Source organism: Pyrus communis, chromosome 15 (genome assembly GCF_041283825.1).
Source record: "Pyrus communis isolate YQ-2024b chromosome 15, ASM4128382v1, whole genome shotgun sequence".
Classification (NCBI taxonomy): Eukaryota; Viridiplantae; Streptophyta; class Magnoliopsida; order Rosales; family Rosaceae; genus Pyrus; species Pyrus communis.
In genome coordinates this window covers 31,597,236-31,607,799 of record NC_142579.1, presented here as the reverse complement: position 1 = coordinate 31,607,799, position 10,564 = coordinate 31,597,236, and the positions used below count along the sequence as shown (strand labels likewise).

The window sequence follows — 10,564 nt, the reverse complement described above, 5'->3', positions numbered from 1 at the left end:
TAATCATAAACAATTTTGTTTCTGGTTCTACAATCTTCCTATTAACATAAATGTAAACATTTGTTTGATTTTCAAGATAATGGGAACCCAAAGGTACATTTTTGTTAATTTTGTTCCTTCATATGAAAAAAATATAGAAAAAAATAAAATTCAAACTTAAATGCAAGAGGATTAACTTTTTTTTATCATTGCAAGCTTACGCCGAATTGATTCACAACTTTGATTGAATGAAGACACTACTCTGACTAGCTGGTTTAACTCACGTCAACCGACACCGCTAATCAACATCAATGGGGGCAGTTTCTGCAAACAGGGGTAAAAGGGTCAAAATACTTTTCTTCAATGTAGAGGAAAAGTTTACACATTGTAGAATAGTGTGGGGAGGGGGAGAGAGTAAATAGTGTGGGGGAGAGAAAGACGGTAAATACTGTAGACCGAGTGGGACAGGGGTGCAAACATATGGCAACGAGATCAGAGAGAAGCACCGTGCGAGAGCATAGAGGTCAAAAGCCCGTATAAAAATAAAATATTACAAAAGGAGTCTAAGCAGTCGGCGCTCCCTATTTATAGTACCTGCAAATCCCACCAAAACGATGGCCAAACCTTCCCAGAAGAACCACAACCCAAAGCACTCCCACCACCGCTGACGCCCTCCTCCTTCTCTCTCCTCCCTCACTCTCTCGAAATTCCAATCAACCAATGGAGAGCAATATTAGTACCAGAGGAGTCTTTAGCGTCTCAATGTGCGGCCAAGAGCAGATTGAGCTCTCCAGAGACGGCAGCCACTACAGTCTCTCAACTGGGATTTTGCCTTCCCTCGGTGCAAGGTCGAGCAACCGACGTGTGAAACTCGGCAGGTTCATTGTCTCGCCGTACGACCGCCGCTACAGGTTATTTTTTCAGACTTTTGGTTTCTGGGTTGCCTCTGTTTTCTGCTCATACTTTCATCAAACATCTTGTGTACCAAAAATCTTTTATTTGTTACTATGTTGTTTATTGTATCAGTTGCGTTGACTAAACTTGTTTTCTTGTTTATTTTTATGTTACCTTTTTTACTGGGTTTTGTGTTTCGTAAAGAACCATTGAACTTTTGCCACAAAAGGTTGAAGCTTTGTGGTTTATTTTTATTAATGGTAAGTTTTATGTCATTTTTTCTGGGTTATGATTCTTGTTCTGGGGTTGTTTGTAATTAGCCCCTCTAGGATTTTTGCATTGCCTTGATGCATATTAGTCTTTTTTTTTCCCTTGATTTTTGTTATTTACTTCCGGTTTCTGTGCTTTCTTTTTATTAATTTATTCAGTCTTTTGGGGATTTATAAAAGACGGAGATTGAATCTTGGAGGTGCCTTTTCAATGATTCAAAGGATTCATTTATTCTGGTTTTTTATTTCCATTTTATTTTATTTCCCAAGTATGTAGCTTTATATGTGTTTGAATGGTCATGAATCATGATAAAGTGGTTGTTGTTGAAAATTATTTCAGTGCTAAAATTCTAGGGGCCCAAAAGTATCTTCCTTTTTTTCAAAAGAAATTTGTGTTGATTCTGTGTTGGAACATACCCTTTCTGTTTTCATGTGCACATTAGTCTGGACCGAGTCTGGATTTATGTTCTCTGAACTGAGACAGACATATCAGTCGATCGTTGGTTAAAAAAAAAAAAATATATATATATATATATATATATAAATTCTTAAAAAATATATATATATATATATAAATTCGTTTACTAAGAAAAGAATGTTCGGATTTGGAGGCCTGCAATTCATCTAATTTTTTCTTGTATGGAATACAATCTGCAGTCTTATTTGGTGATTCTTGACATTTTTTGAATCAGATGGAAAAGGAAAAGTTTTGAATGCAAATCACTGAACCAAGGCATCCCATATGATTTAAGTTCTGCAAGAATTATATGTGCAGAGCAGAAATTTGCAATCTTGATTTGGATAATATTTCTTGGGATTTTCTTACAAGCTGAGGCGGTTTGACTGGTTTGATCCGACTGAATTGGTAAAAGGTCTATCTTGTTGCTAAACTTGGCTCGGATTGAATTTGTTCTTGCAGGATATGGGAGACCTTTCTTGTTGTTCTGGTCATCTATACTGCTTGGGTGTCACCGTTCGAGTTTGGTTTCCTTAAAGGACCAGGAGGACCGCTCTCCATTACTGATAATGTTGTCAATGGTTTCTTTGCTATTGATATCATTCTCACATTCTTTGTGGCTTACCTGGACAAGACCACATATTTACTTGTTGACGATCGAAAAAAGATTGGTTGGAAGTATGCAAGATCCTGGTTGATTTTCGATGTCATATCCACAATCCCATCTGAACTTGCTACGAGGATCTTTCCTAAATCTGTGCAGTCTTATGGCTTTTTCAACATGCTTCGTCTTTGGCGTCTACGAAGAGTTAGTGCCCTATTTTCCAGGTATGGCAATAGTTTTTCCCAGCAGTTTTTTTTACTGCAAAAATGCATATAAGCAGAAGTTTTTCTTTATGTTAACCTCACCACTATTCTTGCTTGAACAGATTGGAGAAAGATAGGAATTATAATTACTTTTGGGTTCGCTGTGCAAAACTTATTTGCGTAAGTATTTATGATGGTTCTGGGATTACTTACATGAACAAAATGCATTTGTTATATGGCATCACCATCTGATGGGATTTCGATGCTCCTTTGTAGGTCACTCTTTTTGCCATCCATTGTGCTGGATGCTTCTATTACCTTATAGCTGCACGCAATCATGACCCTGCGAAAACATGGATGGGAGTAGAAATCCTAGGACAAAGCCTGTGGATTCGGTATGTGACTGCAGTTTATTGGTCTATCACAACGCTAACAACAGTTGGATATGGAGACCTGCATCCAGTCAATGCACGGGAGATGATCTTTGACATATTCTACATGTTCTTCAACCTGGGATTGACATCATACTTAATTGGAAATATGACCAACTTGGTTGTCCACGGGACCAGTCGAACTAGAAAATTTGTGAGTAAATTCATATTCACTTAATTGGATTTTTGCAATAAAATTAATTAAATGTGAAAATATTAATTTAGTTGCTTCTGTTTACCAGAGGGATACCATACAAGCTGCCTCCAGTTTTGCGCAGAGGAACCAACTACCTCTACGCCTGCAGGATCAGATGCTTGCACACTTGTGTCTGAAGTTCAGAACGGATTCTGAAGGACTGCAGCAACAAGAGACCCTTGATTCCCTTCCTAAGGCCATCCGCTCAAGTATTTCACATTATCTGTTTTACTCTCTTGTAGATAAGGTGTACTTGTTTCATGGGGTTTCAAATGACTTGCTCTTTCAGTTGGTAAGTTCAAACCCAATCTCAAAGTTTTCAATCAAATTCTTCTCTCTAGTGAACTTGTCCGAACTTTTCAAAGTATCTTGTGTAGATGTTTGGTTTAAATTCTTATTCTTCTTCTGAATTCAAAGGTCTCGGAGATGAAAGCCGAGTATTTTCCTCCCAAAGAAGATGTAATCTTGCAGAACGAAGCACCCACAGATTTCTACATACTTGTCACTGGTGCTGCGGTAACAATTTCATCTTTCTTTTTCTTTCATTTCAAAGACTTTATAACTTTCGTATTCTCTTTATTTCAATTTCTTTTCTGAACAACCCAATATAATATTTGAATTACTTTACAGGATTTAGTGGTTCTCAAAAATGGAGTTGAACAGGCAAGTCTAACACTTGAATAGAAAGGATATCTTTTGCATTCGGTAGTTGCTTTGACCGTGGTAACTGATATATAAGATTATGAGTAACATTATTTTTATAAATTGCAGGTCATTGGTGAGGCAAAATCTGGTGATCTTATTGGTGAGATCGGGGTACTTTGTTACAGACCACAGCTCTTTTCAGTTAGAACAAAAAGATTGAGTCAGCTTCTACGGCTGAATCGTACTACATTCTTAAACATAGTTCAAGCTAATGTTGGAGATGGGACTGTGATCATGAATAATCTCCTGCAGGTGAGCTTATCTGATCCAGAAGTTAAAGAAACCTATTTATTTCTAAGAATTTGTTTGGATGATGATTTTTGACAAGTTGCACTCTACATTGCGTTTCTTTCTTGGTGGGTTGCAGCATTTGAAGGACCTCAAGGACCCAATTATGGAAGGCGTTCTGTTGGAGACGGAGAACATGCTAGCTCGGGGTAGAATGGACCTACCTCTCAGTCTATGCTTTGCAGCAATCAGAGGAGACGAGTTGTTGTTAAATCAGTTGCTGAAACGAGGTCTGGATCCAAATGAATCGGATAATAACGGGAGGTCTGCTCTGGTATGCAAAGTCCTATGCTCTTGATTTTACCCTTTTTCTAGAGCATCAAACTCTAAATACTAACACACATTCTATGTTTCCTCCTTGTTCTGTGAAAAACCAGCATATAGCATCATCGAAAGGAAGCGAAAACTGCGTTCTTCTTCTGCTAGACTACGGGGCGGATCCTAACAGCAGAGGTACTATCCAAACCTTTAACAAATCATTAAGTTAAACCATCATTAAACATATAATTGTTGACGTTAAGAGTAAATTATAATATATCCTAATGCAAGAAAGTCCGTTCTATTATTTCGCTAAGACTTATCGTCAATCATGCTATATCGTAGGCTCCCTACGCGATAAGGAGTAATCATTTAATAAACATAAGAGTTAAGATCAAATTAATATAATCCGTCAATTATGTGTTGACTTTCCATAATTAAACTATCAACTACTTGAGTCAATTATTTGTTTCAAATTTACCAAAAATAAAAATAAAAAATTTGTTTGTTTCGAATTATTATATTTAATGTTTAAAAATTCTGGTTGACTTCGTAATCTTATCCAGAAGGCATGCATGTGCCTCCCACATCATGCTATCTGACTAGTAGATAAATCTCTCATTAGAGTAATATTAAGTTATTTAGGCTTTCGAATCTGTTTATCTTATCCCTTTCCTGTTTAATATATCTTTAAAATATAGGAGTCTGATTCTTCTAGTTTTTTTATTCAACCATGCAAACTAGAGTGAAATAAAAATCATCTTTTGAAAAGAAATTTTTGTCTCATAGGTCGTGCAAATAGAAATTTGTTGTGAATTTGTCTGCATAGAAACGTGAGTTATGTTAGTTGACCAAAATTATGTACCACATCTTTGCACTTAGATTAGGATCTCCGTCTCCTTTTTTTTCTAAATTAAAGTAGTTTAGAACGTCGTTTTGTCAAAAAGAATTAAAGTTTTATACTTAAATTTTACTTATTAAGAAATAATTGGCAACATGTATGCAAGTAGCCTTGTATTATTTAAGTGAAGGAAGTCGATGCATTTCCTTTTTTCTTTCCAAAGATAGATCGTCTCCGTTGACTTGATGATATGATTTGTAATGAAATACTTCTGCGTGCGCATGTATGTCTGCACATGTCTTGTTTATTATGTAATCAGAAGTGATTGAAAAAAGAGTCATATTTTTTAATGTGGGCGGTTGTTCCCGTTAGACCTCGTCAACTCTCCACAGCTTGCCATCTGCGTTGGACCGCCCTTTTAATGTACAGCTGATTTAACTGCTGGTTAATTACGCGTTTACTGTATGATTTAAGATAAACTTTTGGGTTTAACATTAACGTAGTTTTGTTTTCATGCATTGGCAGACTCAGATGGGAATGTACCACTTTGGGAGGCAATACTGAATGGTCATGAGCAAATTGCCAAGCTGCTGTTAGACAATGGTGCAAATTTGAACTCAGGGGATGTTGGTCAATTTGCCTGCACTGCTGCTGAGCAAACCAGGTTGGACTTGCTCAAGGAAATTGCCCGACATGGCGGGGATGTCACGCGTCCGAAAAGCAACGGAACCACAGCTCTGCACGTTGCAGTATCTGAAGACAACGTAGACATTGTCAAGTACCTCTTGGACCAGGGCGCTGACATTGATAAACCCGACCTCCATGGCTGGACCCCGAGAGCCCTAGCGGAACAACAAGGACACGAAGACATAAAGACCCTTTTCCACTCTAGTAAAGAACCCAAAGTTGCCGTTACCATTCCTGAACACAAGAGTGGAATCCGGTTCCTTGGGAGGTTTACAAGCGAGCCAACTATCCACCCTCCACCCACGGACAGCTCATTTTCAGGAGCAGAGGGAGGATCATGGGTCAGAAATCGCCCGAGGCGTAGGACTAATAACTTCCACAACTCTTTGTTTGGCATGATGTCAGCTGCCCACATAGGGGAGAAAGACTTGTTTCTCTCTGTTGCGGAGACGAAAAGTCCTAAGAGCTACGTAAGCAACGCTGCTGCGAGGGTGACAATTAGTTGCCCTGAAAAGGGTGAAGTGAAAGGCAAACTTGTGCTGCTCCCACTGAGTTACGAGGAGTTGCTTGAGATGGGGACAAAGAAATTCAGACTCTCACCGGCGAAAATCGTGAGCAAAGATGGAGCCGAAATCGACAATATAGATGTAATTAGAGACGGTGATCATCTTGTTTTTGTAAGTGCTGGTGAATCACAACAACAACAAGAACCTAACAGCCAAAATCCTTCAAGTAATTAAAGAGGATTTGGAACTAAAATGTCGGTATTACCACAGACTAATCCAGATTAAGATATGCTGGATTAAGAGATGTGGATGAAAATGATGGACACGGCTAACCTCTTGCCGTCCTCTGTTGTCTCCATATAGTTTTCTTTTGATGTGGTTATTTTCTTGTGTTTATTTTTTCTTTCAATATTATGACTTGCACGTCAAGTCACCGTGCAAGTTAATTCATTGTGGCATCAAAATGTACATGATTCACAGCCTGAAAATGTAAAATTGTAAAATAAAATCAGTTTTATCTCGAGCCACGTGGTAAAATCAAATATTCACGCCTACTATTTTTGTTGTTGACTAATAAAAATCAAATTGTAATACAAACATACGTAGCTATAAGTTAAGCAAGTTGGTTAGGTTAATACGCCATGTTGCCATATCTAAGAGCATGAGCCACTCAAGATCCGAGGGAGACTTGATCATCCGTCTCCGCTTCCACGTCCGTCTTGTTCGTGGTGACATCGATACTGGTATGCTGACTACATCGTTCGTCCTGCCAGTTGTGACATCATTCCTCTCCGGACTTGGATTTTCTGCAAGCGTTCTTTGATGTACCCGATATGCATGGAGGGAGTTTTGTTCGAACACCTCTCACTCGACAGAAATTACGGGAGATGACCAAAAATCACGTAACCTTATATTCAAATGAGAGAATTTTGGATTTGAGACCTGTAGCTTAAATTTGAACAACAAAATGGTTTCTTGGGTTGTACATGACGTTACACAGGAGTGACCTGGGGTGGAAATACAACGGTAAAAACCCGCTTCGCCGGAGACATATACAAGACTCAGAGGACACAAGTCGAAGAATAGCTCAACTGGTACAATCACGGAGCAAAGCAAAAATCACGAGTCTTGAGAGTACCAAAAGTACCGCACAAATGGTAATCCCCCAACATTTGTTGGATCTTTCCAGGATCAGGGTTTACAATTTAATGAATTCTGGGGAGAATGAGACTATTCCTTCTGCTCTACAGCCATAGAGTCCTTCAAGAAGTTTCAAAGTGCAAATACACAGCGGATTTCATATCCTGAAATTTATTTCCATCTCTACAACAACTTCAGCATTTTCAGGCGCGCTTCATGTTCGGGATCTAGTTTCGGTGGGGTATAGCATCCGTGAAGATCCTCCACTATATACTCCTGCATAATTTTGAACCATAAGCATTTCGGGACCTTTGAATGATGCAAATGTCTAAGAAGATATGAAAGTTTACGAGATGATATGCAGTCTCTCTTGGTCTGGAAAACTAATGCAAGTCCATGCACATTCCAAGAAATGATTAAATACAAGTATGTAGACATGCATAGGAGAAGAAAGTCGAGAAGTAACCTTTGTGAGTTCCCTCTTGGTCAGGATGTGATAATGTCTCTGCCAGATCCTCTGAATAGCCATAGTAGCGGCAAGGAAACCATAAGCTATGCCAAGAATGGCAAAGATGACAACAAACACGATAACCAGGGCAAAGCAAGCCTCCATAGACGCTGGGAAACAATCCAAGATTCCCCAACCATAGCAACAGTTCTGGCAGCCGGCCATCCGTGGGTCATTGCCATTGAGTGATGAACAGTGTAGTATGAGCCCGAAAAATCCAAGCAGCACAAAGAAGGCCAGTACCCCTGATTCAATACAAGGCAATAGATTGTTAACTGAATAGTTTTGACAAGTGAGAACCAGAGTGTTTAAACGTTTCCTAGATGAGTGAGGAAAAAACCCCTGAACCAAATAACCTTTTTCCATGAACAGTTTTAAGGTGTAGGATTTTACCTATACAATAATAAAATGGTATAGGATGTTTTGACAAGATACGATCCCAACCATCACTAAATGAATTCCTGAAGGCCCCATCTTTGTCCATGACATATGCAAAGCCACCAATTGCAGCTATAACCTGGAAAGAAAATTAATCAGAGATGGGTGGAAAACCAACTGATTATGAAAGAAAGTAAATAAATAACAAAACAAAATAAAATTCCAAAGGGCAATTGCTTACTGATTGTACAGCCAAAAACACGAGGAAAACATCCCTCGCCACAAAAACTCGGAATTTTATTTTGCGCCAGGCATTGTCCTCATATGTTTCAACTCGAAGGTGAAATTGAGCTTTGCAAGTTGTGCAGTGTGAGAAAGCAAATCCTTCCTAGAAAAGCAGATGAAAGATGGGAGGGGATAACAAGTTCAGTAAATTTGAAACAACTATGGGGTTTACACACAATCTAAGAGAAAAGTCACTAAATTTCACTATGATATACAATATCCTCGCTCCAATAGAAAAGGTTACTTACTTTAACGGAGCGCCAGTGATCGAGACAGGACCTATGAACAAACTGCTGGGTGCCTTTGCACATGCAAGGTGAAATCAATTCATCCTCTGTAAAGTTAAACAACACAAGTCAGACCAACAGCAGCATCAATATGCCTACGCAGCAACGAGATAAAACTTAGCCCAATTTCCGAAAACATGCGAAATTCACAGTTTTTATACTCATTTCAACTCCCAAATGAAACGAATTACTGCAACGTATTAACATAGACTTAAAACTACAAAAAGATACAATCTTTCGAAGTTTCAAACTCCGATTACAATAAATCACAACAATTTAACCCATAAAACAATTAATCACTCCTCAGGAATCACACAATACTGAAATCCAACACTGCTTAAACAAAAATTCAAATTAACAAACTTAATTTCATTAATAAAAAACTGATTGACCTGGTTCGGCATCGCTTTCGAGACAAATGCGACAGCAAGGGATAGAGCCAGACTCAAGGTCTTCGTTGTTGATCTCACTTGAGCTTGCCGGCGACGAATCGTCCTGGTTCGGTAGCAGAGGCTCGATGTCAGTAGGGTCTCTGTCTCGCTCCCCTTCACCTGTTGGCTCCAGCTGCACTTCCCCCTTCATCGATCGGCCTCACAAATCGCTCGAAACCCTACTCCAGCTCCCAATCGCCAACCAGAACAGATCAAAACCCCTAAAATTTGTCAAAATTCAAGCGCAATTCGTAATTTATGAGTGAGAATTGGTAACTTTCGCAGAAGTTTAACGGGGATTCCGACGGAAATTAAAGAATTAATTACGGAACTATTTGGGGATTTATTTAATTTTAAATGAATAAATACCTAGATTTTTTCTGCAGAGAATTTCCGAGGCAATTTCGTAAATCGGTGATTTTACGATGACGATAGGCATATAGCTGTGTTCGGATTTGTGATGTTCTATATGACGCAGGTTGCGTACTGCGCGCTCTCGATGACTTGACCGGGTAATCATTGGGTGCACTTGGACCTAGTTTGTATGGACCCCATGGATTTTTAGTCATTTGGGCCGTGTAACTTTAAGTGTAATGGGCCACTTGACCCAATTCGTTTTCCATGTCTATGAATTGTGTACTCAAATTTAAGTTTGTTTGACCAAATAAGCTTTGTTGCTTGGGATACAAGTAAGGGGTAAGAGTTTACTTCGGCACTTGAGGTCTTATGTTCGATTTAACCATCCTCTAATATTGCTTGTATCGGAACAAGGACTTGAAGAGCACCTTTATAATTCATATTTAGCACATTAGAAGGGGATTACGAGTATTTTGTAAATATAAGTCGAAATATAATGAACTAGTATGTGAGTCACGGAAATGACGATGACCATTTAAGTGTAACAAAAACAAGTCGAAAGCAATGTGAAATACAGAAAAATGTACACAAAAGAGAATGAAAAAAAAAGCCAATAGGCATTCCATTGGTTGATGTTCTTCATCACGCACTAATTCAAAGTTCTAGGATTGAATTCGACGAACAAAGTCAATAAAATTTGCAGAGATCTTAAGCCACATTGATCTAACAGGGAAAGTAGTTGAAAATCTTAAAAACTGATCAATTTTTCGATAGACTTTCACCGTCGAAACTCAAATCTACCTACTCCGGTTGATCATCGCACAACGTTTTATTTCAGAAACAGAGCATGATTGAATAAC

General features: G+C 38.6%; 2 protein-coding genes across 3 annotated transcripts; one reads left to right on the top strand and one right to left on the bottom strand.

The window, feature by feature from the left end:
* Nucleotides 1–377: 377 nt before the first annotated feature.
* On the top strand, nucleotides 378–6,860 carry LOC137735590 (potassium channel AKT1). Its single transcript, XM_068475024.2, has 11 exons — nucleotides 378–890; nucleotides 2,062–2,427; nucleotides 2,529–2,586; nucleotides 2,683–2,991; nucleotides 3,080–3,325; nucleotides 3,451–3,549; nucleotides 3,664–3,696; nucleotides 3,805–3,990; nucleotides 4,106–4,300; nucleotides 4,404–4,479; nucleotides 5,651–6,860. The coding sequence occupies exons 1-11, from the start codon at nucleotides 700–702 to the stop codon at nucleotides 6,550–6,552; spliced, it is 2,661 nt and encodes an 886-aa protein (XP_068331125.1). The 5' UTR covers nucleotides 378–699; the 3' UTR covers nucleotides 6,553–6,860.
* A 533-nt stretch (nucleotides 6,861–7,393) lies between these two features.
* On the bottom strand, nucleotides 7,394–9,861 carry LOC137735601 (uncharacterized). Of its 2 annotated transcripts, XM_068475035.2 has the most exons (7): nucleotides 9,717–9,861; nucleotides 9,309–9,568; nucleotides 8,878–8,963; nucleotides 8,586–8,732; nucleotides 8,360–8,483; nucleotides 7,925–8,211; nucleotides 7,394–7,734 (listed from the first exon to the last, which is right to left on the bottom strand). In XM_068475035.2, the coding sequence occupies exons 2-7, from the start codon at nucleotides 9,496–9,498 to the stop codon at nucleotides 7,642–7,644; spliced, it is 927 nt and encodes a 308-aa protein (XP_068331136.1). In that variant the 5' UTR covers nucleotides 9,499–9,568; nucleotides 9,717–9,861; the 3' UTR covers nucleotides 7,394–7,641. The 2 variants fall into 2 exon arrangements, with proteins under 2 accessions (XP_068331136.1, XP_068331145.1); XM_068475044.2 differs by lacking the exon at nucleotides 9,717–9,861 and having other exon boundaries at nucleotides 9,309–9,640.
* Between the last annotated feature and the right edge of the window lie 703 nt (nucleotides 9,862–10,564).

Bases quoted from the DNA above. Each gene is read 5' to 3' on its own strand.
- LOC137735601 (XM_068475035.2), bottom strand. From the start codon at position 9,498: ATGAAGGGGGAAGTGCAGCTGGAGCCAACAGGTGAAGGGGAGCGAGAC. The intron at 8,964-9,308 runs GTCAATCAGTTT...TTAACTTTACAG, and splicing joins CGAAAGCGATGCCGAACCAG to AGGATGAATTGATTTCACCT. The intron at 8,212-8,359 runs GTAAAATCCTAC...GTATTGAATCAG, and splicing joins ACCATTTTATTATTGTATAG to GGGTACTGGCCTTCTTTGTG.
- LOC137735590 (XM_068475024.2), top strand. From the start codon at position 700: ATGGAGAGCAATATTAGTACCAGAGGAGTCTTTAGCGTCTCAATGTGC. The intron at 2,587-2,682 runs GTAAGTATTTAT...GCTCCTTTGTAG, and splicing joins GCTGTGCAAAACTTATTTGC to GTCACTCTTTTTGCCATCCA. The intron at 3,326-3,450 runs GTAAGTTCAAAC...CTGAATTCAAAG, and splicing joins ATGACTTGCTCTTTCAGTTG to GTCTCGGAGATGAAAGCCGA.